Genomic DNA, 27,669 nt, shown 5'->3' with positions numbered 1-27,669 from the left:
AATAAAAAATTACTATTTTTATACTACTAATTCCGGTTAAAAAAATACTGTATTTGATAGTCAAAACCGTAAAAAAATTTAATAGAAATTGATATTTGAAAAAAAAGATAATAAGACAAAAGAGTTAGTAGTTAAGATTGTAAATGGAAGAGAGAGAAAAAAGTAATAAAAAAAGAATAGAGAAATATTATTTAATAGAATAGAGATAGGGATGGGGAATGGGATGTGGGAGGTTTTTAGAAGATGAATAAAATTTAGGAAAAAATTTGAAAAAATATGATTTTAAGTTAAATTATAGAGATGGGGATGGGGATACGGATGTGAGTGCTCTTACACACCCATCGACCAAATTCTCTTCAATTGTGGCTCCTCTGACAATTCAACTGCCTTAGATGGTCGGACTTGGATTGGAGAAGCAAATTCAAAATTCCTCCCTCTTGAATAATTGTTGAACAACCACACATCTATCACTCGTATCGCAGCTAGACAATCCCCCACTGCTACCCAAGTGCCCTTTGCCACAGCTCGCATCTCTCTCTCCACGTTCACCTACGATCTCCCCGTCAATGCAGGACAAAAGTTCATTCGACTATACTTTTACCCAAATTCGTACTCCGACTTTAATCGCTCTAAAGCCCTCTTCTCCGTCAAAGCTGATCCTTTTACTCTTTTTAGCAACTTCAACGCTTCACTCACAGTAGATGCTGATAGGGATCCGAGCGATACCATATTCAGAGAATACTGTGTCAACATTGAGGAAGATCAGAGGTTGAACATAACCTACACTCCATCTCCTGCCGTTTTTGATTCCTAAGCTTTTATCAATGGAATCGAAATCGTATCGATGCCTCCAAATCTCTATTACACTCGGGTGGACGATCAAGGATTTTATTGGCCAGCAAAACCTGTACAGCATCAAGAACAGCACTACTCTCGAGACAGTATACAGATTCAACGTTGGAGGGCGTTCCACCTTGTTAAAAACAAAGTACACAAAAATGGAAAGTATTCTTTTGTATTTTCTCATTGAATTGATTCAGTACACTTTAGACTATTTATACACAAATATAGAGAATATTTTTGCATAACAGAATGTATAAGAGAGTGACACGTGTATGTATAAAGTTCTTCTAGACTATTCTTTATTGTTGTAGACTCAACTCAGTGTTGGTAGTGGAGCAGTGCAGTGCTTGTGGTGGAGCAGACTGATTCTTTGAGGTAGGAGGTGCTGCATCTTGATATTCTTAACATGCCCCTACGAGCTAAGCTGTGATGGAAGAACTGTGAGGCTCGATCGTAAAGTGTAGAATCTTGATGTTGATAAGGGCTTTGTGAAGATGTCAGCAATTTGGTCCATGCTGGAAAGAAAAGATACTTGAAGAGTTTTTGCTTAAATCCGATCGCATAAGTGGTAGTCAATGTCCACATGTTTGGTGCGAGAATACATCACAGGATTTACGGGCAGATATGTTGCTCCCAAATTGTCACAATAGAGTATGAGAGGTTTGGTAAAAAAAACGCCCAATTCTGATAGGATTGCTTGCAGCCATATTACTTCACAAGTGGCATGAGCCAAAACCTTGTATTCAATCTGGGTACTTGATCTTGCAATTGTAGATTGCTTCTTGGAGCTCGAAATTAGGTTCTTGCTACAAGTACTTAAAGAATATGACGTACTTTTTCTACCTTTCAACGACACCATTAATCTAAGCTTTACTACAGTACTTGCGTACGTTGCACCGGAATATGTCTTTCGGACTACCCGAACTCTGGGGAACGACACGGATATCAACCTGAGCTACAATCTGACTTGGGAATTCCCCTTTGATTCTGGTTTCTTTTATTTCATAAGGCTACACTTTTGCGAGTTTCAGCCAGAGATTGTCCAGACGTCCGACAGAAAGTTCCGTATTTTCATAGCAAATCAAACCGCTGAGAAAGATGCCGACGTGATTCTCTGGAGTGGTGGAAATGGTGTGCCCGCGTATAAAGACTACGCCGTTTCAATGTTCACTAAAGAAAGAGACAAGAAGGTGAACCTCTACATTGCTATAGGAGCATAATCGTGGAGGTGGATGACTTTTTACCAAGATGCAATCATGAACGGTATCGAAATCTTCAAAGTAAGCGACTCTTCCAAAGGCAATCTCGCCGGACCCAACCCCAACCCAATTCTGGTGACCCCTCCGACGGTTGAGCCCCCAAAACAATTGACGAACTCAAATAGCAATAGAAGAAAAGCCATTTTCGTTGCTGTTGGTGGAGTAACCGGATTAATTGTGGCTTCGATTATCGGGTTCTTGATTTTCCGGATGGGCAGGACTCGGACCCTACTGATGGGTACTACATGGCTGGGACTAGTTTCTCTCTCTTGGGACAAATCAACCATGTCCACTACGGAAGCAAGTCTTTTTACTCCAGACAAAAAATTATAAATAGCATTTTGTGTTTCTGAAGAATATTAGTTTAATTTGTTTTTGCTGAGTAATTTCTCATTTACCCTTGACTCTTTTTTCTCCTAAAAAGAATCATGTTTTGTCGATTTTAATTTATGTTTTCTGGTTGCATTTTCCGGTTACGGGGCCGGCCTATGCTATGATTCCATTATATATACTCTCTCTTTTCGTAGTTAATAGTTTGTAAATAATAATAAATTATATATAAATAATAAATTAATTTAATAATATCTAAGAATAATTATGTTATCAAATATGTTCTTATGTAGTTCCATATTAATGATTTACATACAATATAGATGATGTGTAGTATAAAAACTATAAATACTGGGCACAAAATTTACTGTAAATAAAATAAAATAAAAGTTATCAGCTCTTTTAAGGATATCTGTAATCACTCTTATGTTCTTTTATTTCAAGTGAGTTGAATAATATTTGTAACATACTTAAAAATTCGTACTTTTCACTGCCAAAAGTTAGCAATTTAGCAATATCATCTCGGTCGAATTTATAGGTGGCTTTTTCGATGTACAAATAGTCATTCATAAAATTAGCCATAATACCATATGCAAGCATTATAAAAAAAAATGACTCATTTGAAAACTTCTTAAAAAAATATGTGTGTGGACGTACATATACCAGTTGTTCAATGAAATAGTTGTGGAATAAGATTTTGGTGAGCTTCCATTAGATCATGCCTACTGAATGTGCTCGATCCTTTAGAACGATCATATGAGGTTGATCTTTCTTGTTCCATGAAAAGTTGTCTAGATGTCTATAATTTTTTGTCAATTATGAATTGTTATTTTGCAAAAAAATAAAAATGATCCACTGGGACAAACTAAGTTCTAATCTGGAAAGGAAATTGCATTGAAGTGGATAAAACTGGTGAAAAAAATCTGAGTAGTTTTATGGTCAAAGAATATGTCCGTCGGGAATTTGACAATAGAAATAATTTTTAAATTTGTATTCTTTTAAAATTTTTTAAAAATTATTAAAGATGTATAAAAAATAATTAAAATAAGAAAAATAAATAAATAAAAGTACATTTGCACTTATCAGTCCAAACTATAACGTACGGTACCTTTTATTGGTATCGATAACAAGACTTTGAGACTTCGTTTGGTTATACAGATAAGATAAGAGTTGAAAGTTAGATAAAATATTGTTAGAATATAATTTTTATTTTAAAATTTAAAAAAATTAAATTGTTTATTGTGTTTTGTGTATGAGTTTTAAAAAGTTATAATAATGAGATGAGGTGATATGAGATTGAATGATTTGTATAACTGAACAAACTTAAAAATAAACTTTCGCGTTCTCATGATATTAAAATAATATAGAAGAAGAATAAAAATAAATATTTAAATTTTATAAAGGGATAATATATATTTTGAAATAGTTATTTATATCATAATTTTAAAAAGCCGGTTAAAATAGAAAATTTGTAACAATTAGATGACATGAAATGAAATGAGTTGAATTGAGTTGAGTTGTGAATAGTATTATTTTGTAAATTCTATTAAAAAGGGTTTAACTTTTTTAGATTGAGATGGTCTAACTTTTTTGTTAATATGTATAAAGAAAATTAACATGAATTTAATTTTTAATGAAAAGTTTAAGTAGTAAATCTTATTAATGATTTATTTGAAATGAGTTAGTTAAATTTAGTTTAATAACTAAATATAATCTAAAAGTTAAATAATATATATATTATATATATAGAGAGATTTTTTACCTTTATCTTATTCTTTTTAACAAAATATATGAAAAATCTATAGTAAAAGTTTTCTATTTAACTTATTATAGTATTAAGAGAAATATACATTTAAGCCGCCCTCAAGTTGACGCGATAACGTCATGAAACAGATAGGCCACCGATGTAATGATAACAAGGAGATGAGATGAAGAGTAGGGGAAACCTTCGGGTTGGGTACGAGGCTTGTTTGTTTGCTCTACCGAGAAAAATTATGTGAAGCGGAAACAGTTAATAAGCATGCAAAAGGATCAGGTGCCTCTTGTTTACCGATCTACATTGCACATGCATGCACTTGGGAAATAATAAAAAACTAGCTATAGGCAATATAGATTTGATTTGTATTTAATTATGATATATATATACACACACATTGCAGTATACAGTACTCTTATATTAATAGAATTTATACATTAATAATGGAGTTATATTTGATGAGATTTGAACTTATTTAGACATTTACTGGTGAAGATTGCAATCTGTTTAGTTGAGGAATCAATCCAGACTGTTAGCAGAATTGTGGTTTCCAAGGATACATTTTTTAAAAATATAAAAATAAAATGGATAGGACGAGAGTTGGAACTAGCTACAGAATACATTTACTAATTACGAAACCATTAATATTATCAAACCTGATAGCATTATTAAAAGTTTTAAAATAATTAGTTAATATGTCTTAATTAATGACAAATCATACGCGTATTTTGTTTTGTTTATTATTTCACCTCAAACCCCGGGAGAAGCTTTGCGAGATCAAGTCGGCTGTGTTTGTGAATTTGCGGACAAATCTTCCATTATATTACTACCAGCGCTGATCATCTTCTCCCTCTCCGAATCCGCCTTCTCTTGCAGCTCCAGTGCAAGTTCGAGCTTTTCCATCACATCTACGATCGTAGGCCGTTGGATCCCCTTATCTTGCACGCAAGTCACCGCAATCTCCACGTATACCTTGAAGCATTCTGGATCTATCTTCCCCTTCAGATAGGGATCTATGATGTTTTCGATGCTCCCATTCTCGTTGCATTTTCGGGCCCAGTCGGCCAAATACCTTTGCTCCTCCTCCAATTTTGTATTTAATGATCTTCGGGCACATAATACTTCCAAGAGCACCACGCCGAAGGAATATACATCGGATTTTGTTGTCACTCGACCGCTTCTCAGGTATTCCGGATCCGCATATCCTAACGTGCCGGCCACCAACGTACTATAACCACTTAAGTCGCCGTTGTAACTAGCCGTAGTACTGTTACTCGAAATCTGTTCGGACAATTCAAAATCCAAAGGTCCCCTCGTACGCTCCACGTCCCCGACGAGGTTGCTAGACTTGATGTCATTCAAAACCTGTCTGGACAGTCCGAAATCTGAAACCTTGGCTACCCAATTCTCGTCCAAGAGAATATTGGTCGGCTTCACGTCACGGTGGATAACTGGGTGCTTCAACCCCGTGTGTAGGCAGTGCAAGCCACGCGCCGCTCCGATGCAAATCTGCAGCCTCTGTTTCCACGGCAGGGGGATCTTGTCGGTGCCGTAGAGCTGGTCGCCGAGCGATTTGTTGGCCATGAAGCCGTAGACGAGGATCCTCTCGCCCTCATCTTTGCAGTATCCGATGAATGGAATGAGGTGGACATGGCGAATTTGACAGAGCAATAGAGTCTCCGTGCTGAACTCTGCTTCACCTTGAAGTGAATCCTTGTTCAAGCGCTTTATCGCAACAGGCCAGGAGTTACCCTTGTCAATGAAACCCTCATATACTGTGCCAAAGCCACCCTCACCGACAATTAATTCTTTATTGAAGTCGTGGGTTGCTGTTTTGATTTCGTCAAGAAAAAAGTCGCGGCATAGTTCTCCGGGCAGCGATGAGGCTCTCGCCTTCCCTGAAAAACCCAAGCGCTTCCTCAGTTTCGTAAGAGCGGTAGCCATCAAAACACCAGAAAAAGCTCGACCAAAACCCACACCCCACTTCCAGTGGGAATGAAAATTGTTTTCTTTGTATTGCTGACCACAGGATCATTGCAAGATCAATGCAATGTACGTCGTGACGCAAAGATTGCAATCATTGCATTCACGACTCACAAGATCATTGCAATTTACGTCGTGACGCAAAGATTGCTGACCACAAGAAATTTAGAAGATACATATTTATATTATTATTATAATATATATCATGAAGACAAAGAAAGATTCTTTAACAGTGATGTACCTCAGCCAATCAAAAGTTTGGGCGAAGTTTTTGAAATAATATAAAATAAAAATTATTTCGTTATGATATAAAGAATAGTTAAATAAAATATTATTAAAATTTAATTTTTTATTTTAAAATTAAATAAAACTAAATGATTTTTATATTTTATTTATAAATTTTAAAAAAGTATAATAACTAAATAAGATAACATAATTTAGTGAGTCCCGGTAGCATTTCGTATCAGTGTGCAAAAATTTCATCCTTCGTGTCAAAGAACCGACGAAGCTGCTTTGAACCTTCGTAAGCGCGTTTTAATTTTTTTATTTACAAAATCTTACGCGTTTTAACGAAATGAAGGAATAGTCGGCAGAATCTCTTTCTCTAGTATTTGCCTTGTTGGCAACAATGATGAAATGAGATGCAAAAATAACCATGAAAATGTATAAAGATGGATGAAGAAGTAGACCAACATCTCCGTCAACAACTTTAAAAGCCATATAATATATGGAGAGAGAGAGATTTTGTCCCTTTCTCTTTTTCTTTTCTACAAAATATATGAAAAATCTCTCGTAAAATTCTTCTATTCCCGGGAAAAATACATTTCAACTCCCTTAAGTTGACGTGAGAAAGTCAATGGTCATAACACGGATGGGCCAGCAATGTAATGATAACGAGGGAAAGAGACGGAGAGTGGGGGAATGGAAAGAGAATGGAGAGATAGGTGGTTTTCAACTTTAAGCTCTTTTGAAGTCCAATCTCCAGTAAGATTGTTGAATAAAGAAGCTAGCAACTCTGGAAGCTGCTAAGGACTACATTAACTGGTCCAGGATTTTGAAAATCTATCGTTAATAATATGGAAAGAGATGAATTCAAAAGTATAGGCAAATAAGACATAAAAGAGATAAATCAAAAGAAGTTGCTTCATATTAATTCTTAAAATGAAAAAATTTTATAAGATAAGTTAGACTCAATCACTCTAAGGAAATAAATATCTATAGAATAAATAGGCTCTCCATAGGCTCGAGACGACTTCTCTACACCTAAACTAAATTCTTCTATTATATTTAACGATATATGAAGTTATAAGAGATTGTAAAATTATCGATTATAGTAGATTTTACCCCTAAATAACCCGTGAATGTAAGCTTTTATGTTGAACTACGTAAATCTTTTTATTTATTTCTATTTGCTATTTATTTTATGGATGAACAGGAAGAGTATCGTATCAAAGCTCAAATTACTATCATTGGCCGAGGATAATTATTTCCTTCGTTCCAATCCGTTATGCGAATTTTTGCATTAATAATTGGCGCTATTTGTGAGATCAATTTATTATCTACACCAAAAAGGGGAGAATGATGATTCTTTGGCTAACAAGTTCTTCTGTAGAAAATATGCCTTGCTCTCCTAGCACAGTCTAAACTCCCAAATACTTATTAGGTGGATGCCTTTAATACTTCTGTCTATCTTATAAATAGACTCCTTACTCCTGTGCTCAACAATGCTTGTCCTTACATCAAGCTTCTTAATAAAGCCCCTGACTAATCTCTTCTCAAAGTCTTTGGGTGCACTTGTTATCCACTCCTCAAACCATACAACACTCACAAACTCTGTACAGGTCCAAAAAGTGCATCTTCATTGGTTACTGCTCAAACTATAAAGGATACAGATGTCTTGATCCTATGACTGGCAGAATTTTCATAAGCAGGAATGTTGTCTTTGATGAGCATTCCTTCCCTACTCTAGACTGAAGCCATCTCTATCAAAGTCCACTGCACAAGAGCCTTCTCTACAAGTAAGTCCATTACCTTTAAATGATGTCATGTTGTCCTTAAATCACATTGCATCCACACAAGGCTCTGAAAATACACTCACTGGTTTACCACAAATCGAGCCACTCCTTAAAGAAGATGGAATATCTCCACCTCAACACCACACTCAAGTTGAAGAACCAGTCATTTCCACTGCATCCTCTCTACCTAATTCACCTCTGGTAGAAGGATCAGTAGCACCTGCAGCACCTATTTCAAAACCCATTGCTATTCCTATTGTCCCTTCTCATTCTATGGTCACCAAATCAATGGATGGGTCCAGGAACGCCAAAACATTTTCAGATTACAAAGTCTACAATGCCACAAAACATCCTCTTATGGCACTGCATGTCTCCAATCCCACCACTACACTGCCACCAACACCATAACTCTTTTCACAGGCCATCAAATTCACCTCATTGGACTCAAGCCATGGAAGAGGAGTTCAAGGCTCTTGTATCCAATCATACCTGGACTCTGTGCCCAAGACCTGCCAACCAAAATGTTATTCACAACAAAATGGGTCTTTAAAATCAAACAAAAGACAAATGGTTCATTGGACAGATTTAAGGCTAGACTTGTAGCCAAAGGATATGAGCAAGAATATGGAATAGACTACACTGAAACCTTCAGTCCAGTAGTCAAGACCTCTACAATTCGAACTGTTTTGGCTCTTGCAGTTCACTACAATTGAAACTTGAAACAACTTGATGTCTCCAATGCATTTCTGCATGGGACACTCGAATAAGAAGTATATATGGAACAGCCACCAGGATTTAAAGACCAAAAGCATCCTCATCATGTTTGCAAACTTCACAAATCTTTATATGGTCTTAAGCAGGCTCCTCGAGCTTGGTTTAACAAATTGGCCACAGCTCTTCTTGCATTTGGCTTCCAAGAATCTAAAGTGGACTACTCACTCTTTGTTTTCCATCATGCTGACATCCACATGTTTTTATTGGTTTATGTTGATGACATCATATTCACAGGCAATAATGTTCCAGCTTTGACAAATTTGATCCACTGCCTCAAGCAACACTTTGCTATAAAGGATCTGGGCTCTCTAAATTTTTTCCTTGGAATTCATGCTCAACATTTATCTACTGGTATGCTACTTTCTCAGTCAAATATATTATGGATTTGCTCTCTCGATTCAAAATGACTGAAGTAAAACCAGCCAAGACACCACTACCAGTAGGCTCTCAACTCTCTTAAAACAATGGTGATCCTTTGGAAAATGCAACTGAGTACAGACAACTTGTTGAAGCCTTGCAGTACCTAACTTTAACAAGACCAGACATTAGCTTCACTGTAAATCAATTGTGCCAGTTTATGCACACTCCAACCTCTGCTCACTGGACAGCAGCCAAAAGGGTTTTAAGATACCTAAAGGGATCACTCAATCATGGCTTGTTGTTTACCAAAGGGTCACTCACCCCGAATGCATACAGTGATTCAGATTGGGCTGGGAGTCCAGATGATAGGAGATCCACTACTGGTTATGCTATCTACCTTGGCTCATGTCTCATTAGCTGGAGTGCTAAGAAGCAAAGTATAGTGTCCAAATCCAGCACAGAGGCAGAGTATAGAGCACTTGCAGTAACCACAGCTGAGCTCTATTGGCTTAGAATGCTTCTAAAAGAACTTCAGGTGCCTTTAAATGCAGCTCCTACTCTCTGGTGTGACAACCTAGGGGCATTATCATTGGCAACTAATCCAGTTTTTCATGCAAGAACAAAACACATAGAAGTTGATTATCACTTCATTCGAGAGAAAGTTGTGAATGGGGATATCATTATCAAATACCTTCCTACACTTGATCAAATAGCTGACATTTTCACAAAAGGGCTTACTTCAGCACGATTTTTGCTACTACGAGACAAGTTGAGAGTGACTCCCTCACTCATCAGCTTGAAGGGGGATAATAGAGAATATTCAGATTCATTACCATCATCAAATGGAGGATTAAATGGAGATGATGGAGGCTTAATTAGTGGATCAAGTGAAGGCCAACTACAGATATGGAAAGACAGACCAAGATGACAAAGTGTCAACTGTCCTGCTTTATTTCTTCCATCATACTAGCTTGTATACTTTCCTTTCAATGTAATTAGCTTCTGTACTTTCCTTTTCTGAATGTAATCCAATACTTTTAATTACTTTTGTAATCCCACCAATTGTGGGTGCACTTGTATATATATACAGTGATGAGAGAACCATCTTGGCCACACCCAACTCGTTAGCTTCTTCTGTCACCGACATGGTGGTCCCCGACCACGGTACTCGCAACTGAAGTTCCTCGTCCACAAAATGTTCCTCGCCATTCCCTCGTAGCCAAGCACAGTTATGTATGAGCTCTTGTGAAGACTACGAGCTCATGAGGTCAATAGCAGTCATCATCTAGCTCGTCGACTACTTCTGTCGCCATTGTGATGATTCCCAACCACGACCAAGAAGAAACTGCCCCAACTCACTGCCTAGCTCCATCATAAGTGCCACCATGAGAAGTCCTCACGTGCCCAGCACCGAGGTCTAGTTCCATTCGTCACCACTACTAGTTGCGGCCAGTGTGTTTCCTCGCCACAGTGCTTTAGTCCCACATGGTTTGCTCGCCACATGTGGGTTTCGTGGAGTGTTGCTCACCAGTTTCTGGCCCACAAGTGTTGCTCACCACGATTGCTCGCCTAGAGGGTGTTCCTCATCAGTTGCTCACCCACAGAGTGTTCCTCACCAATTGCTCACTATGTGGAGTGTTCCTCACCATACACAATATGTTACTTGCTATGCATGGGAGTCTTGCTCAAGGATACAGTCCAATATAAAAATATAAAAAGTCGAGCTACGTGACTCGGAATTGAACTCGCCTTGCCTCCAAGAAAGTGAACAAACAAAAATTATCAACTATTTTTATTTCTACAAAAGTACTTAAGATCGACAAACAATTTCTCCGTGTAAAAATAATTCAGCAGTGAACAATTTCAGTCAAGGAAGAATGGAAAGCAGCAACTAAATTGCTATGGTTTGTCTCTTTCAAACTTGCTATTTTATTTTTACTAACAAATTTGACATTTTGAAGATTTTTCCCACAAAATTCCTCGAGGTTCATGAAGACCTAATGTTCTATGCACTTGGGAAATAATTAAAAAAACTAGCTATAGGCAATATATATAGATTTGGACCAAACCAGACGTTGTTAGTAGAATAATAGAATTGTGGTCACCAAGGATACATTTTAAAATAAAAATAAAAATAAAATGGATAGGACGAGAGTTAGAACTAGCCACAGAATACATTTACTAATTACGAAACCATTAAAATTATCAAAGCTGATAGCATTAGGATTAAAAGATTTAAAATAATTAGTTAATATGTCTAAATTAATGACAAATCAAAAGGGGTATTCATTTTGTTTATTATTTCACCTCAAACCCCGGGAGAAGCTTTACGAGATCAATTCGACGGTGTTTGTGAATTTGTGGACAAATCTTCCATTATATCATTGTACCTTGTAATTTGACCCGAGTCCGACATGCTTTCACTACCAGGACTCATCATCTTCTCCCTCTCCGAATCCGCCTTCTCTTGCAGCTCCAGTGCAAGTTCGAGTCTTTCTATCACATCTACCATCGTAGGCCGTTGGATACCCTTAAGCTGCAAGCAAGTCATCGCAACGTCCACGTGAACCTTGAAGCATTCTGGAGCTATCTTCCCCTCCAGATACGGATCTATGATTTTTTCGATGCTCCCATTATCGTTGCATTCTCGGGCCCAGTGGACCAAACTCCATTGCTCGGATTGCTCCTCCATCAGTTCAAAATCCAGTAGTTTTCGGGCACATAATACTTCCAAGAGTACCACGCCGAAGGATAATACATCGGATTTTGCTGAGAATCGTCCACTCCTAATGTATTCCGGATCCGCATATCCAAGCGTACCCCTTGCCATCGTAGAGTAACCGTAACTAGCCGTAGTACTGTTACTCGAAATCTATTCGGACAATTCAAAATCCAAAGGTCCCCTCGTACCCTTCACGTACCCGATGAGGTTACTAGACTTGATGTCATTCAAAACCTGTCTGGATAGTCGAAATCTGAAACCTTGGCTACCCAATTCTCATCCAAGAGAATATTGGTCGTCTTCACGTCACGGTGGATAACTGGGTGCTTCAACCCCGTGTGTAGGCAGTGCAGCCACGCGCCGCTCCGATGCAAATCTGCAGCCTCTGTTTCCACAGTAGGGGGATCTTGTCGATGCCGTAGGGATGGTCGTAGCGTTTTGTTGGCCATGAAGTTGTAGACGAGGATCCTCTCGCCCTCATCTTTGCAGTATCCGATGAATGTAATGAGGTGGACATGGCGAATTTGACAGAGCAATATAGTCTCCGTCCTGAACTCTGCTTCACCTTGAAATGAATCCTTCCTCAAGCGCTTTATCGCAACAGGCCAGGAGTTACCCTTGTCAATGAAACCCTTATATATTGTGTCAAAGCCACCCTCACCGACAATTAATTCTTTATTGAAGTCGTGGGTTGCTGTTTTGATTTCGTCTAGAGAAAAGTAGCGGCATAGTTCTCCGGGCAGTGATAAGGCTCTCGCCTTCCCTGAAAAACCCAAGCGCTTCTTCAATTTCGTAAGAGCGGTAGCCATCAAAACGCCAGAAAAAGCTCGACCAAAACTCACACCCCACCCCAAAGTACGACGGACGGTTTCAAAGCAGAGTAATGCCGTATGGCTGCCGCTAGGGGCCCTGGGCCAACGGCGAATGCTGGGCGGCAGAGAAACTTCGCGGACATGGTGGCTCAATCTCCTCAGCCCTTACCGTAGGTCGAAATCCCTTTTCGTCCGGCCAAGGTGATGGATGGAGAAATTTGTGTGATTTTCTCTAAAGAAGAGATTGAGAGGTATGTCGTCCCTTTCAAATACTCAATGGTTTTGAAGTTTCTCAAGCAAAGGCCATCTCTAGATGCCATACGTGCCTTTATTTGGAGAAGATGGGGCTTAGAGTTTCAACCTGTGATTTCGGCAATGAGAAGAGCCAGAAACGTGTTTATTCGGTTCTCAAATGAACCAGATTTTGTCAAGGCATTATCGAGAGAAGCAACAAACGTAGATGGAGTTCCTTACCAAGGGTTCCACTGGCATCTGGACTTTGATGAGGAGTCCGAACCATCCCTAGTTCCAGTGTGGGTTTTCCTTCCAGGTTTGCCTCCTAACTTTTACCATGAATCCCTTTTGAAAATATCACTTCCCCTCTTGGGCGTTTCCTACGCCGTGACAATGCCACAAGATGCACTACCAAGACAGATGAAGCGAGAGTTTGCTTGGAGATGGACACTGCCGCAGAACCAGTCCTAGAAATCTGGATTGGCACGCCCAACCATAGTTCCAGCTTGTATGTGAATATAGAGTGTGAAACACTCCCTGCCTATTGCTCTAAATGCAAAGTCCAAGGCCATAACCTCCAGAAGTGTAAACAGAATGAGGGGGCCAAGAATGCTGGAGTTAAAAACGGGAAAGAAAGGGAGGAAAATAAAAAAACTTGCCAGCTTCAGAACTTAACAAATGGAGAAAAAGAAAGTAAAGAAACAGAGCCTTTACCGTAGCTGAAAATGGTTGAAACTGGGGGTGCTGGTCCGATTGGTTTAAAGGTGGATAATACCGTGAGTTTTCAAGTGGAAGCAGGAATTTGTCTGATGGAAATGGAAAAGGAAAAATCAAATAAACAGGGTGAAGATGTAGAGGCCGAAACAGAGGCTAATGAACTAGTGGTGTGGTCGGAAATGGGGGTGGTAGCTAACGGGGAAAATGGTGAGAATAATGAACCAGTTATTATTGAGTTGCTGAACTGCCGAACGGAAATGGGGGAGGTAGCTAACGGGGAAAATGGTGAGAATAATAATCCAGTAATTATTGAGTTGCTGAACTGCCGAAATACCGAACCAGTGATTGCCGAACTAACCCAAGAGACAGAGACTGAATTTTCCAGAATGGGGACGGACTCGGCTACAGGGAATAAACCAATAACAGAAGGGCCTTTGACAGAAAGAGAAGAGGTGCAAGATGATGCAAACAGGGAGGTAAATACAGTGGAACTGTGGTCGTATGAAAGGGAACAGGAAGCCGTGATGGGAAACATTGAAAACCAAGTAATGGAAGCTCAAGGCAATTCTCGTGAAACTCTGGAACTCTCACCGATAGGGGAACAGACTGCAAATTTGCTCCTACGCTTAGATGGGGATGCCATTGTGGGTAGTGATGAAATAAGTATGGAAATGGTACCGGAAACTAGGTCAGAAGAAATGTTTGTTCAGAAGTCGCAAGTAGGGGTGAGTCCGGTCCGGTCCAGGGAGGTTTTGTGGACCGGACCGGACCTATTCAGTCTAGGGTTTTCCCACCCTGGACCGGACCGAACTCCATCAGGACCGGTCCGGTCCGGTCCGGTTGGTCCAAGGTTGACTTTTTTGTTTTGTTTTTTCTAATGACATTTTTTTTAATACTTATGTAATTATATTGTAATATATTTAATATATATACATATAGTATACTATTATATGTATATATATTAGTAATATGCTAATACTATTAGTCTATTAGTAATAATATTATAACTAATAAATATATGTAATAATAACTATACCATAACTACTAACTATATGTAATAATAGTAATAGTGATATGTAACTATATGTAATACCAATAACTAATACTATTAGTCTATTAGTACTAATAACTATACTAGTATTAATAACTATACTAGTACTAATACTATAACTAATAACTATATGTAATGATAGTAATACTATATGTAATACTATATTAAATAATAGTAATACTCTTATTACTAATACTCTATGTAGTTATAGTGATTTAATACTAACATATTATATATTAAGCTAACTATACTAATACTATTATAAATTTACAAATATATGATATATTATAATTTATTCTATAACTTTTATAATATGTTAATAGATTAATATATATACTAGTATTATATATATATATATTTTTGATCGGTTATACTAGTACTATATATTATAGTTAATAATTATACATTAAAGAATATAGTAATACATTGATACTAAATATATATAGTTATAGACTTATAATGATTTAGTTATTATGAATTTATGATTAGTATAACTATATAATTGTATTAGTATTAGACTATTAATAATTCAATTTGACTATATTATATTAGTAATATTAGTTATATTGAATCAATTAGTTAGTATAACTATATTCTACATCATTAGTATTAATATAAATATTAGTATTAGTTATAACTATATAACCTATATTAGAATTGAGTTTTAGAGTATATAATAGACTAATAGTATTAGTACAACTATATAAGTATATTGTATAGCTATATATTAGTTTTAATTATAGTGATTAGTATAATTATATAATAGTAGACTATTAGTATAACTATATATTAGTACTAGTTACTGTTATGGTGATTTAGTATATTATAATTTATATATTATATTTATACTATAACTCTTATAATATATTAATATATACTAGTACTATATATTATAGTTATATATTAAATAATATAATAATATATTCATACTAAATATATATAATTATATTTCTAGTGATTTAGTTATTAACTTATTATGATTAGTATAGTGATATTTAAATTATATTAATTAAAGTGATAAATATACTATATAGCTATACATAGTATTAATTATAGTGATTAGTATAACTATATAAATTATTAATAGTATATTAGTATTAATAGTAGACTATAAGTATAGGTCACTATAGCTATTGTTGAAGTATTAGTTATAGTGATTTAGTATAACTATATTAGTATAATTATAGTCTATATTAGACTATTAATATTTTTTTATACCATATATAATTATATAATTAATTATATACAACTATTATATAAATAATATATATAAATAATTTCTTTTTTAATTTCTATTCGGTCCGGTCCGGGGTGAAAATCCCTCGGACCGGGACTGGACCGAATCTTTTTGGTCCCTTAAAAAGTGGACCGGACCGGATCGGACCGGTTCCAATTCGGTCCGGTCCGGTCGGTTTTGCCGATCCAGACAGGCCAATGCTCACCCCTAGTCGCAAGATACTGGACAAGAGGACCAATATAATTCTAGAAATACACAAGATGGTAGGGCCGAAGAAAGTTACTCAGAACCAGAAAATGAAATTGCGGAACACTTGAATAAAAATAAACAATATCCATCGGACAGTGATGAAAAAAAGGAGAAAACTCAAGGAAAGGGTAGGAAAAAACTCAGAAACTCAACTCGGGTTCCTCGCAAGCCCGTATGCATGGATTTATGAATTGTAGTCCATTATATTGGAATATCCGGGGCCTCAAATCATCCCCGAATAAGGTTGGGTAAGTTGGTTAGAAAGTTGAAATTAAATTTAATTATGCTTGCTGAACATTTTGCAAATGAGAACAGGTTGGATATGTTGAAAAATAGACTGAAGTTCGAACACAGTTTCTCCAATCAGTGTGCTGGTGGGAAACTTTGGGTGCTTTGGGGAGGTGGCTTACATATCACAGTCACTAATTTCAGCTCCTAACACATCACCATATCCTTGGTTATAAATTCTCAACGTTACTTCATATTAGTAGTTTATGCCAGATGTAGTTATTTAGAAAGGTGAGAACTCTGGAGGTCGTTACAACTGGATGCCGTGCAAGACACTCCTTGGCTATGCCTTGGAGACTTTAACATTATTCGCAGGGAGGAGGAGAGAAGAGGCGGGAGACCTCGTTTGAGGATTGTTATGGATGATTTTAATGAGTTTATTGATAATTGTGGACTCATGGAAATGAAGCCAGTAGGAAGTAAATTCTCTTGGTGCAATGGCCAGAAGGGTCTCTCCAGAAGCTGGTCGAAGATTGACAGATGTATGCTGAACTCACTGGCTGCCAACTCCTTACCAGATGCTTTTTGCAGGTACTTAGCTCGCACGACATCTGACCATGTCCCAATGTTTTTTGTTCTAAACTCCCCTTATACTCGGTATGGTCCCACCCCCTTTAAGTTCCAACAAATGTTGGCCTCTTATGAGAACTTCAAAGATGTGGTAAAAAATGTGTGGAACGACCCAATTGTGCCCAGGGGTATTTTCAGTTTGACTACCAAATTGAAGAAAATGAAAGGGATCTTAAAGGAATGGAACTGGTGGGTTTTCGGGCACATTGAAACCAACATACAGAATCTAGAAAAGCAGATCGAGGATTTAGAAAACCAACTTCAGATTGATTTCTCGGAATCTATTGAATCAGATTTGTTAGTTGCTAAAGAAAATCTTGCTACATGGCTTCAAAGAGAAGAGATCAGACTTAACCAACAGGCAAAGCTTAACTGGACAGAAAAAGGGGAGGCATCGGCACAATTCTTCAGGACGTATGTCTCACGATCCAAGCCTGTGGTTCTGGAGATGAGACTTTGGGATGGTTCACATTTGACCACCCCGGAATCCATTCATTCAGGTGCGGTGGACTTCTTTAGCTCATTTCTTCAAGCAAGACCTCATAGAGATCTCCTAGATTTGTCGGCCTATGTTCAGACCACTATTCTAGAGGAGGAGAATGACAGCCTCCTAAAGCTCCCTTCGATCCAAGAGGTAAAAGAGGCTATGTTTTCCATCCCCGTAGATAGTAGTCCTGGTCCTGATGGGTTTGGCTTAGGATTCTATAGAGTGTGTTGGGATTTGGTTGAAGCTGATGGGGTTGCAGCAGTCAGAGACATGCATAGTGGGGTCCTAATGCCAAGATTCTACTCAGCTTCGTACATCGCTCTTATTCCAAAAATGCAACAACCCACAGGTTTTGATAAGTTTCGACCCATAAGTTTGTGCTTGGTCATTTACAAGGTATTTGCAAAAATTCTGGTGCGACGGATGTCCCCTATCCTAAGCAGAATTATATCTCTTGAACTATGGGCCTTCTTGTCAGGGAGAAGCATTTTTGAAAATATCACTTTGGCCCAAGAAATGATTCACATGATAAACAGAAAGGTCTGTGGGGGAAATGTACTCATCAAAGTGGACATAGCCAAAGCGTACGATAGTCTTGACTGAGATTTCTTATTACATGTCATGACATCTTTTGGCTTCTCTAACTGGTTCTGCGAATTAATTAGACAATGTATTTCGACTCCATGGTTCTCAGTGGTTATAAATGGGTCGGCTAAAGGTTTCTTTCCCAGTGGTCGTGGGGCTGCGCCAAGGTGACCCTTTGTCCCCTTACTTATTCATTCTAGTTGAAGAAATCCTATCTTGCTTGCTAAAACATAATTTTGAGATGGGGAAAATTGCACCTTACTCCCACCCTCGTGGCACACCTTTGGTCTCCCATTTACTTTATGCTGATGATATTGTGGTCTTCACAAACGGAGGTAGAGCCTCCCTGCAAGCCATTTCTGATGTATTTGCCTTGTATGAAAGCTGGTTTGGTCAAGTGGTTAGTAAGGAGAAGTCATCCATTTTTTCCCCAAATATGTCAACTCGGCTCGAAAAAGAAACCTTCTTCAGTTGACCTCCTTCTTGGAAGGCCTATTTCCGGTTAAATATATGGGTGTTACTCTCTTTAGTGGAAGGATAAAGGTGTCTTATTTTGAGGATTTACTGAACCGTATCCTTGATCGTCTAGAGGGGTGGCAAAATAGGCTCCTATCAGCTGGTGCTCGTCTCCTTTTACTACGCCATGTGGTATCAAGCATCCCGGTTCATCTACTCTTAGTGTTACATGCTCCCAAGAAAGTGGTCTTCTCACTAAACAGGATTATGAGCAATTTTTTCTGGGGTACCTCAAATGGCAAACAGAAGCGTAAATGGATGGCTTGGCAAAAGGTTTGTATGCCGACCAAGAAGGGGGGCTGGACCTAAGAAAATTTGAAGAAGTTCAATCTTCCCTATTCATGAAGCTTGCTTGGAACCTGATGTCCCGTGACTCTTTATGGGCAAATTTTTTCAGGAAGAAATACTGTAAGGGAAAGTATGTGACATTAGTTAATAACACTAAAGGATCACCTCTTTGGAAATGTATTATGACTATGGTTCCGAATATTCTTAATAATGCTTGGTGGTGGATTAAGGAAGGACAAGTTTCCTTTTGGCGGGATCCTTGGTTAAAGTCTGGCCCTTTGGTGGAGTCTTGCGAGATGAGTGCACAACCGTCTTTAAAGGTAAGGGAGTGCAGAATTCAGAATGGTTGGGATGTGGATTTGTTAATAAACCTGGTGGGGGAAACAAAAGCAGAAGAAATTCTAAATAGCCTAAGGGCACACAAAAAAGGCACAAATGTGCTAATTTGGAAACCGACCTTGAATGGGGTTTTCTCATCTAAGTCGGCTTGGGAGTGTATTCGTATTCACACGCCAAAATCTGAATGGGCCAACTGGATATGGCACCCCGCCCTCCCCAAGAAGTATTCGGTTACAATCTGGAAGGCTTTGAATTATAGCCTTAGTGTTGATGATCGCATTTGAAACCTGGGAATTCCCCTAGCTTCCAGATGCGAGTGTTGTGAGCATGGGTGTATAGAAGATCAAGACCATGTCCTTGCTACAGGGAAGACTGCATCAGACATATGGAGAAGCGCTTATATTCTTATGGAAATGCCATATGACCATAGGAGACCGTGGAAGGCAAATATGGAACTATGGTTTCGCAAAGCATCCCATTCAACTAAAAAAGGTACGCTTCTTGGCATTGTTCCTAGTATTATAACTTGGTCTCTTTGAGTTTGGAGATGTAAAGCCTGTATGGAAGGAAAGACACAAACTGGAAATCAATTGTGGGGGACTATAAAAGCTGCCTTAGCTTGGGTTGGTTTAAAATTACGCACTAGCAAAAAGTTTAATGATGGGGATGACAAAGTCTTACAAAACCTTGGTATCCCAATGAAAGTGGGACATAGTCCGTCACCTTGTTTGGTGAAATGGAACAAGTCAAGTGTGGGGTGGGCTAAACTTAATGTGGATGGGAGCTCTTTGGGCAACCCGGGTCAGATGGGCACTGGTGGCCTAATTCGTGATGATAAGAGTCGTATGATGTGGGCCTATGCAAAAGAGATGGAGGTTGGGACCAATAATGAAGCCAAACTACGAGCTTTATATCATGGGCTAACATATTGTAAGGACTTAGTACTTGAGAAAGTAGAGATCGAAGTGGACTCTTTGTTAGTTGCAAATTGGTTGAGAGGAGGGAGATGTATCATATGGTACCTTGAAGACTACTGGGACGAGATATTGGATATTCTAAATACATTAGATTTTAAGGTGATGCATATCTTTAGAGAAGGTAATGCAGGGGCAGATTTTCTAGCTCGTTTGGCTTCGGGAAAAAAATATGGAACTTAGGTGAATTTCAATGATGTTCCTCACAAACTAAAAGGGATATTAAAAGTGGACAAAATGGGTCTGTATGCCCTCAGAAAGTAAAACCCAGTTCTTATTTTTGCCTTTTTCCACACGCTCGGATGTGGTTCTTTGTTGTTGGTATTGTCTTTAGCTTAATATGTCTTTTTTACACTTGGGTTTTGGGTGTTTCTTGTAACTCCCTAAGTGTCTGCTTTGTTCCACTATTTTCATCCGCCATACGTGAGGATCTTTTGTATAAAATTGGGGCAGGGTCACTCTTGGACATGTGGCCCATCCTCTTTTTTTTTTTTTTTAAAAAAAAGAACTCACAGCCCACTTCCAGTAGCAATGAGAATTGTTTAGATTAAGACGATTTAAAATTTTAGATTGAAATATATAAATAGGTTGAAATGAGTTTATTTTTTTAATAAAAAAATTAAGTAAGTAAGAGATATTCGTTTAAAAGGAGTTAAGATAAATTAAATTTAGTTTAACAACTAAACATAATCTAAAAGTTAAAACTATTTAACTCATTATTTTATTATGGACAAAATACATTTAAGCCGCCTTAGATTATAATTTTTTAATATAATTTTTATTTTAAAATTTTAAAAAATATTATTATTTTTTATGTTTTATTTTGAAAAAGTTATAATAATTATATGATAATTAGATAAAAAAATTTAAAAATAAAAAATATATGTACTTTAATAATATTTGAAAACAAACTATAAAAATTTTGAAGATAAGATAAATTGAATTAAGTTATATTTTCCAAGACTCGTACTGATTCACGTCTTTGTGCGAAAAATTCAAGCTTATCAAGTCAACGAGAAGCGAAGCTGCTCTGAACTTTCGTACGCCGTTACGTAGTTCCTACGAGTTTTAGTAAAGGAAATGCAACCAACCTGGTGTGCCACTCAAAGGTATTTTTAAAGGTATGATAAATAAGCATGAAGAAAAAGTCGATCAACATGGCTGTCAGCCTTTAAAACTACTACGACATTGGATGTTAAAATCAATTAAATTAAATTATAAATAATAATATTTTATAAATTTTAATGAAATGAATTGAATATAATATAAAAATGACTTTGCATATTTATTTAAGAACAATGTTATATATAATTATAAAATTATAAACGTTGTATAATCGCTTTGAAAAAAAGTGAGGTACACGATTAAAAAGTTAATTTTTTTATATAGATCTCATATTAATTTATTTTTTTTAAAATGACTGCACGTCACTTATAAAATCACGATTATAAATATCATTTTTTTTTATTTAATAGATTAAACAAACTGTCCTATCATTGTGTCATCAGGGAGGGGGAGCGTGTCTACTGTCCTATCACTGTATCATCAGTGATAAAAACTTTTAAAATATAATATAATAAAAACTACTACATCCGAAAATGCCGTGAAAAGTAATTTGCAAAGACTACTTATATTATTAGTAGAGAGCGCCTGGCAGCCTGATGTAAATATATGTTTTACACCAATCACTCACAAGATGATATGTAATAATTTTTTTAAAAGTAAAATATAACTTAGATATAGGAGATTTTTTACACTTCAATTAATGTTTTACTCGGTAGTTACACTTTTCTGATTCTCTTTCAAACTTTTACTTTTTTTTTTTCCTCTCTCCACCTTTTATGTTTCTTTACACCTGCCTCACCCACCCCCACCCCTACCAAATATCTCTTTCTCCCTCATTCGGATAAACTAAAGTTACTAGACCATTTCTCAGACTTTACCCTCTCGCACTCGCTGTCGCTCTCTTCAGACATATTTCTTACATGTTGTTGTTCTCTTCAGATCAAACTGAGATATTTTTAACGTGTTTCAATATTTTATTTCATTTTATTTTTGTTTTAAGCTTTCTTTTTCTGCTTTGATAAGTACTGCAAAATAATATGTTTAGTTTGTAGCATTAACCTGTCTCACAAAACAGTTTATCAAATTTTTAAAAAAAAAAAGTTTATTTTTTTTATCATTAATCTTTTTTTTTTAAAGGCAAAATAAAATGTCTTAGTAACTTAATAATATGTAGCATAGCATTGTGACAAAAAAAATTTGTTTTTATATATTTGAAAATGATTTTTTTAGATTGTTGTTGAAGCCATATACACCAACATGAAGAAAAATAAAAAAATTTTTTATTACAAATTACCGATATGCAACATAACGGCCCACCAAAAATTTAATAAAACTCAAATAGTAAAGAACATGATCCCAAACCAGAAACTTTTGAGTTTACCAGCATGATTGAATAAAATATGTTTAAGTTAAAAACGTGTATTGTGATAATAATGTTTAGATTACTTTTTAAGGTATAGAATCACCAAAATTTTTCCTTATTTGTTTCCTCTATAATAATAATTGGAACTAAAAAGTAAGAGCTTGCCCAAGAGTGCAACCAGTAGTGCAACCTTATTTTAATTAATGATGTTTATAGCCAATCTTATTTTTGGGTACAATTCCATTAAATTATTAACTATTGTGTATGAGATTTTTGTTTTCTAAATGACATATTTTTCATGATATTAGGTGGAGTAAAAATTTGAAAGATGAGTATTTCTAGAGATAATGTTGAGGTATTTGATTCTGCAAATTCTAGTGCCGATGAAGTTGAAATAATTGATGATTTGGATGTTGAGGTTGAAGAAGATAAGAGCTTGCCCAATGAACCAAATACCGGGTCATCTTCATATGTGGAGCCGTATGTGGGGTTACAATTTGATGATGTAGAAGATGCACATACTTGCTATAAAGCCTTCTCTAGACGAACTGGTTTTAGCATTCGAACAAACCATACCCGATTGGCAAAGGAAGACAGATCACTAATTGGGATAGAATATGTTTGTTCAAGGGAAGGATTCCGTCGCCAGAATTTGAAATCGAAAGATAGAGTAAGACCCGAGACTGCAGAAACGAAATTGGGTGTAAAGCAATGATGACAATAAGGAAGGATGGAGAAAAATGGGTTGTGTCTAAGTTTGTACTCTAGCATAATCATGAGTTGCTGACACCTAGGAGTACAAGTTTTCTGCGTGGGCATAGACGGGTAACACCAGCGCAAAAAAATTTAATAGACACACTAAATGAGTCGGGGATACCAACACGGAAAATAATGTCCGTCTTGAGTAAGGAGTCTGGTGGTGACTATAATATTGGTTGTATTAATAAAAACGTTCAAAATTATTTGGGCAATCGAAGGAGACAGTTTCTGGGAGAGGGAGATGCACAAAGCCTGTACACTTATTTTTTGGAAAGCGAACATAATAGTCCAGGCTTTGTGTATTCGATCCAAGTTGATGAAAATGGATCGATGGAAAATTGCTTTTGGGCAGATGCTAGATCACGGGCTACATATCAGTATTTTGGGGACGTTGTGACTTTTGATGCCACGTACCTCACCAATCGCTACAAGATGCCTTTTGTTCCATTCACTGAAGTTAATCATCACCATCAATCTGTGATGTTTGGATGTGCCTTACTCATAAATGAGACAACAGAGTCTTATACATGGCTGCTGAAAACATGGCTAGAGACGATGCTTGGTCGTGCTCCAACAACAATAATCACTGATGATGACAAAGCAATGGCTAAGGCCATCGCAGAGGTATTGCCCAATACAACTCATAAATTGTGTTTATGGCATATGTTACAAAAAGTTCCTGAACATCTAGCTCGTGTCTATAATAAGTACCCACAATTTCAGCAAGATTTTTACCATTGTATTCATGAAACACTCACAATTGAAGAATTTGAATTTGAATGGACTGAAATATTATTAAAGTATAAATTGGAAGACAATAGTTGGTTGCAGGGCATTTATGCCAGGAGGGAAAAGTGGGTACCAGCTTATTTGAGAGGCATATTTTGTGCTGGAATGTCCACAACTCAGCGCAGTGAGAGTATGAACAAGTTTTTTAAAGACTTTGTTCGTTTAAGTACAATGGTTCGTGATTTTGTCCATCAATATGATAAAGCATTAAAAGCTCGTTATCTCAGTGAGAAAGAAAAAGATGTGAAGACAAAAACTACGAAACCAATTATGAGAACTTGTTTCAAAGTGGAAGAGGAAGCAGCCAAGATCTATACAAGAAAGTCATTTATTCACTTTCAAGAAGAGCTATTTCAAAGCCAACGATACAAGGCCTCTAAAACACGTGAGGAAGATGAGAAAAAATATATTTGGTGACACCTGATGGGAAAGAAAGTCCTGCATATGAAGTAACAATTGGGAGGGAGAAGCTCAATGTTTCTTGTACATGTTGTCAATTTGAATTTATTGAATTTTTATGCCGCCACAGCTTACATATTTTGGGAAAAAAGTCTATGATGAACATCATACTGCAATCATATGTCTTAGAGAGGTGGACAATCAATGCAAAGAGTCGTGTGATACATCGCATATGTGGCGATGAGGGGCTAGTGGACACAATCCCAACTGCATTTGTCATGAAACATCGTTTGATAAGACAGTTTTATGAAGTTGTTGAAATGGGATCGCAGTCTATCCAAAGATACGAGCATGTCTCAAGGGGCATAGAGAATATCCAGCAAGAACTTCAATTAATGAATGTTGATGACAGGAACGTTGAAGAGGCACAACCGGTCAATAGGCAAGTACTCTCAAATTTCACCTTACAAAATCCTCCACATATTATGCCTAAAGGAAGGCCCAAATTGTTACACCAAAAGAACCCAAAGGAAAATGGTCCAACCAAGAAGTGACGATGTAGTATCTGTAAACAAGAGGGCCATGTTAGAACCAATTGTACATCAAATAGGTACTTAGAATGTGACAATTATGTTTCTAATTAATTACTTAAATCCAGTTTTTTACTTTATTAAGGAATCTAATTTTTTATTTTTTTATTTTTTTTGTAGGCATATGGGGGAACCAAGCTCAACTATATTTCACATAGATTCACAACCGGGCTCTATCTCAACTGCGTTTGACATGTTTGAATACTATGTCACTTGGTATATTTGTATTTCTCATTTTTTATTTATTCGTCTTTTAATATTAACTTCTTTTTTTGTTCGTAGGAATATGCCAGAAAGTTATGCAACTGCTTTTGACATGTCTCAAGATCCGACCATGTCACAGGATCAAGACTTTGGTACTTCGTGGAATTTTCACGCATCACAAAATCATTAATTCATTCATGTCCAAGTTTTGGATGAAATGCTTTTGTTGGAGTTGCTTCGTGGATTATGACACATTTTGAGAAACTACTTTGATATATTTTGAAATGTTTGACATATTTTGGATTGTTGGTAATGACAACTTTTGAGAAGCCATTGCATTTGTTAATGTTAATGCTACTACTTTAAGTTCAATCAAAGTATTCACATGCTATTTTAAAATGAATGTAACTGTCACTTTATCAGTGTGAAAGTATTCATAGGCTTGTATCTCTATTTACGCTTGGTTATTTATTTTATTAACAAGTTCTACTACTTTAATTGTTACCAAAGTATTGCATGCCTTTCTAAAGTGAAAGTAATTTTTACTTTATTATTGTGAAAGTATTCACATGCTCATGTCTCTGTTTTTACTTCCCAAGTCTACACGAGTGATAAATGAAAATCTCAAAAGGCTAATGGATTTGGAAGACAATTCCTTTCTTGCATTTCTTCAGGTAGTTGACAAGCTTCATCTATTTTGTCACTCCTACATAAACTACTAAGTAGGTAGTTGTAAGTGTTGACAATTGGATCACAACCCATTTGCCTCATCTCATCAAGTATTCCCTTGGCTCCTTTGAAATCATGTCTCCGACACTTCTCCTTAATCAAAATGTTGTAATAACCGATTTTCCTCTCAGTAATTTCCATCACAAACTTGGTCATTTCAAAGGAACCCAAACTGTTGAGCATTTCAATGAACGAATGAACCCTGGAGGTTCGAGATGACCCGCAGACTTCATTCAGCACCTCTACAACTCTTCTTATAGAACACATAATGGAATCCTTGTTAGAAATGAAAACGGGGTAAGAATCCAAGCAAAAAACGTAAGGCAGACACTCTTTCCTAACTCAAAACCAGAAAAATCTCAATAACTAAAGAAATAGATAAACTCAGATTCATTGAATCCAACTTGAACTCCTTTTCGCATTCGATCTAATCCCATTAATACCAATTTTTTCAGATTTTACATTTTCACTTGAAGTCATTGTTTCTATCGCAGATTAAACTAAAAACCAATGAAAGCACCTATTATAATATGAGAAAAGCTAAACACAACCGTTTCTTCTGCATCGAGAAACTACCCAACACTTCTTGCTTCCGCCCCAAGGCCAAGCCTCTCCCTGTCGTCGTCATGGCACTACCATCATTGAAGGTGTTCCACTGCCCAGCACCATGAAAGAGCTGCAACCACCGTGTTTATGTTTCCTCCTCAAAAATTGCCAGCCTCCATCTCACATAACGCCTCTGCTCAGCCACCGTGAAACCACCATGCCACACCTAATGCCATGGCGACCACCAAACACGAGTTCATGGAAGCCACGATGGATCAACTGTGAGCCTTTACCACGGACAACCCCGCGCATGACCACATTGCCCACACCTCACCGCCAACCTTCTCCTTGACCACCCGTGGTGCCAGCGCCGTAACCCAGTTGTAAACCATGTAGATCCACCGTTGGCCATCTCCGAAAGGCCCCTGTTTTAGCTCTCCGAAACAGAGCAATCCTATTGCTAGTCCTTAACCCTTTTCGGTGCCAACAGCCACGACGAGGGACATACAGCGGCACCAGTTAGATTGACCGTAGAAGACGCCGGTAGTGCCACCCCAAGTCCACCGTGTTCCTCTTGGTAAGTCCATCCCGATCCTTCCAAAAGTCTTCTCTCATGTTGTTTCTCTCTCTGTGTGCTCACTGCTTAGCCACCCAATTCTGTTGAATCTCATCCGCTGCATTCTCGTATTCTTGGTAAGCCCCTGCTGTTCCTCTACAAACTAAAAAAAAATGGGGAAGATTGCATTGTTTTTGTGGGGCTGGGCAATGGAACACTTCGGTGATGGTGGTGCAAGCCGGTTGTGTATAGCGTTTCTGTTATAATAATTTCAAGAGAA

The 27,669-nt window shown here is 37.2% G+C and overlaps 4 protein-coding genes across 4 annotated transcripts; 2 read left to right on the top strand and 2 right to left on the bottom strand.

Annotated features, from left to right (window-relative positions):
• Positions 1 to 4,788: 4,788 nt before the first annotated feature.
• On the bottom strand, positions 4,789 to 6,334 carry LOC122306640 (receptor-like protein kinase FERONIA). The gene has a single exon (XM_043119079.1). The coding sequence runs from the start codon at positions 6,130 to 6,132 to the stop codon at positions 4,966 to 4,968; it is 1,167 nt and encodes a 388-aa protein (XP_042975013.1). The 5' UTR covers positions 6,133 to 6,334; the 3' UTR covers positions 4,789 to 4,965.
• Positions 6,335 to 11,522: 5,188 nt separating this feature from the next.
• LOC122307958 (probable receptor-like protein kinase At5g38990) lies at positions 11,523 to 12,851 on the bottom strand. The gene has a single exon (XM_043121091.1). The coding sequence runs from the start codon at positions 12,849 to 12,851 to the stop codon at positions 12,270 to 12,272; it is 582 nt and encodes a 193-aa protein (XP_042977025.1). The 3' UTR covers positions 11,523 to 12,269.
• A 10,294-nt stretch (positions 12,852 to 23,145) lies between these two features.
• LOC122307485 (protein FAR1-RELATED SEQUENCE 5-like) lies at positions 23,146 to 23,532 on the top strand. The gene has a single exon (XM_043120392.1). The coding sequence runs from the start codon at positions 23,146 to 23,148 to the stop codon at positions 23,530 to 23,532; it is 387 nt and encodes a 128-aa protein (XP_042976326.1).
• Positions 23,533 to 23,708: 176 nt separating this feature from the next.
• Positions 23,709 to 24,782, top strand: LOC122307484 (protein FAR1-RELATED SEQUENCE 5-like). Its single transcript, XM_043120391.1, has one exon. It carries the CDS (start codon positions 23,709 to 23,711, stop codon positions 24,780 to 24,782), a length of 1,074 nt encoding a protein of 357 aa, XP_042976325.1.
• The last annotated feature ends 2,887 nt before the right edge of the window (positions 24,783 to 27,669 follow it).

Source organism: Carya illinoinensis, chromosome 4 (genome assembly GCF_018687715.1).
Source record: "Carya illinoinensis cultivar Pawnee chromosome 4, C.illinoinensisPawnee_v1, whole genome shotgun sequence".
NCBI classification, from domain to species: Eukaryota; Viridiplantae; Streptophyta; class Magnoliopsida; order Fagales; family Juglandaceae; genus Carya; species Carya illinoinensis.
The sequence above is the reverse complement of the archived record's forward strand: the minus strand, read 5'-3'. Positions and strand labels throughout refer to the sequence as shown.

Excerpts from the sequence above, each read along its gene's own strand:
- LOC122307484 (XM_043120391.1), top strand. The coding sequence starts at position 23,709 with ATGTCCGTCTTGAGTAAGGAGTCTGGTGGTGACTATAATATTGGTTGT.
- LOC122307485 (XM_043120392.1), top strand. The coding sequence starts at position 23,146 with ATGAGTATTTCTAGAGATAATGTTGAGGTATTTGATTCTGCAAATTCT.
- LOC122307958 (XM_043121091.1), bottom strand. The coding sequence starts at position 12,851 with ATGGCTACCGCTCTTACGAAATTGAAGAAGCGCTTGGGTTTTTCAGGG.
- LOC122306640 (XM_043119079.1), bottom strand. The coding sequence starts at position 6,132 with ATGGCTACCGCTCTTACGAAACTGAGGAAGCGCTTGGGTTTTTCAGGG.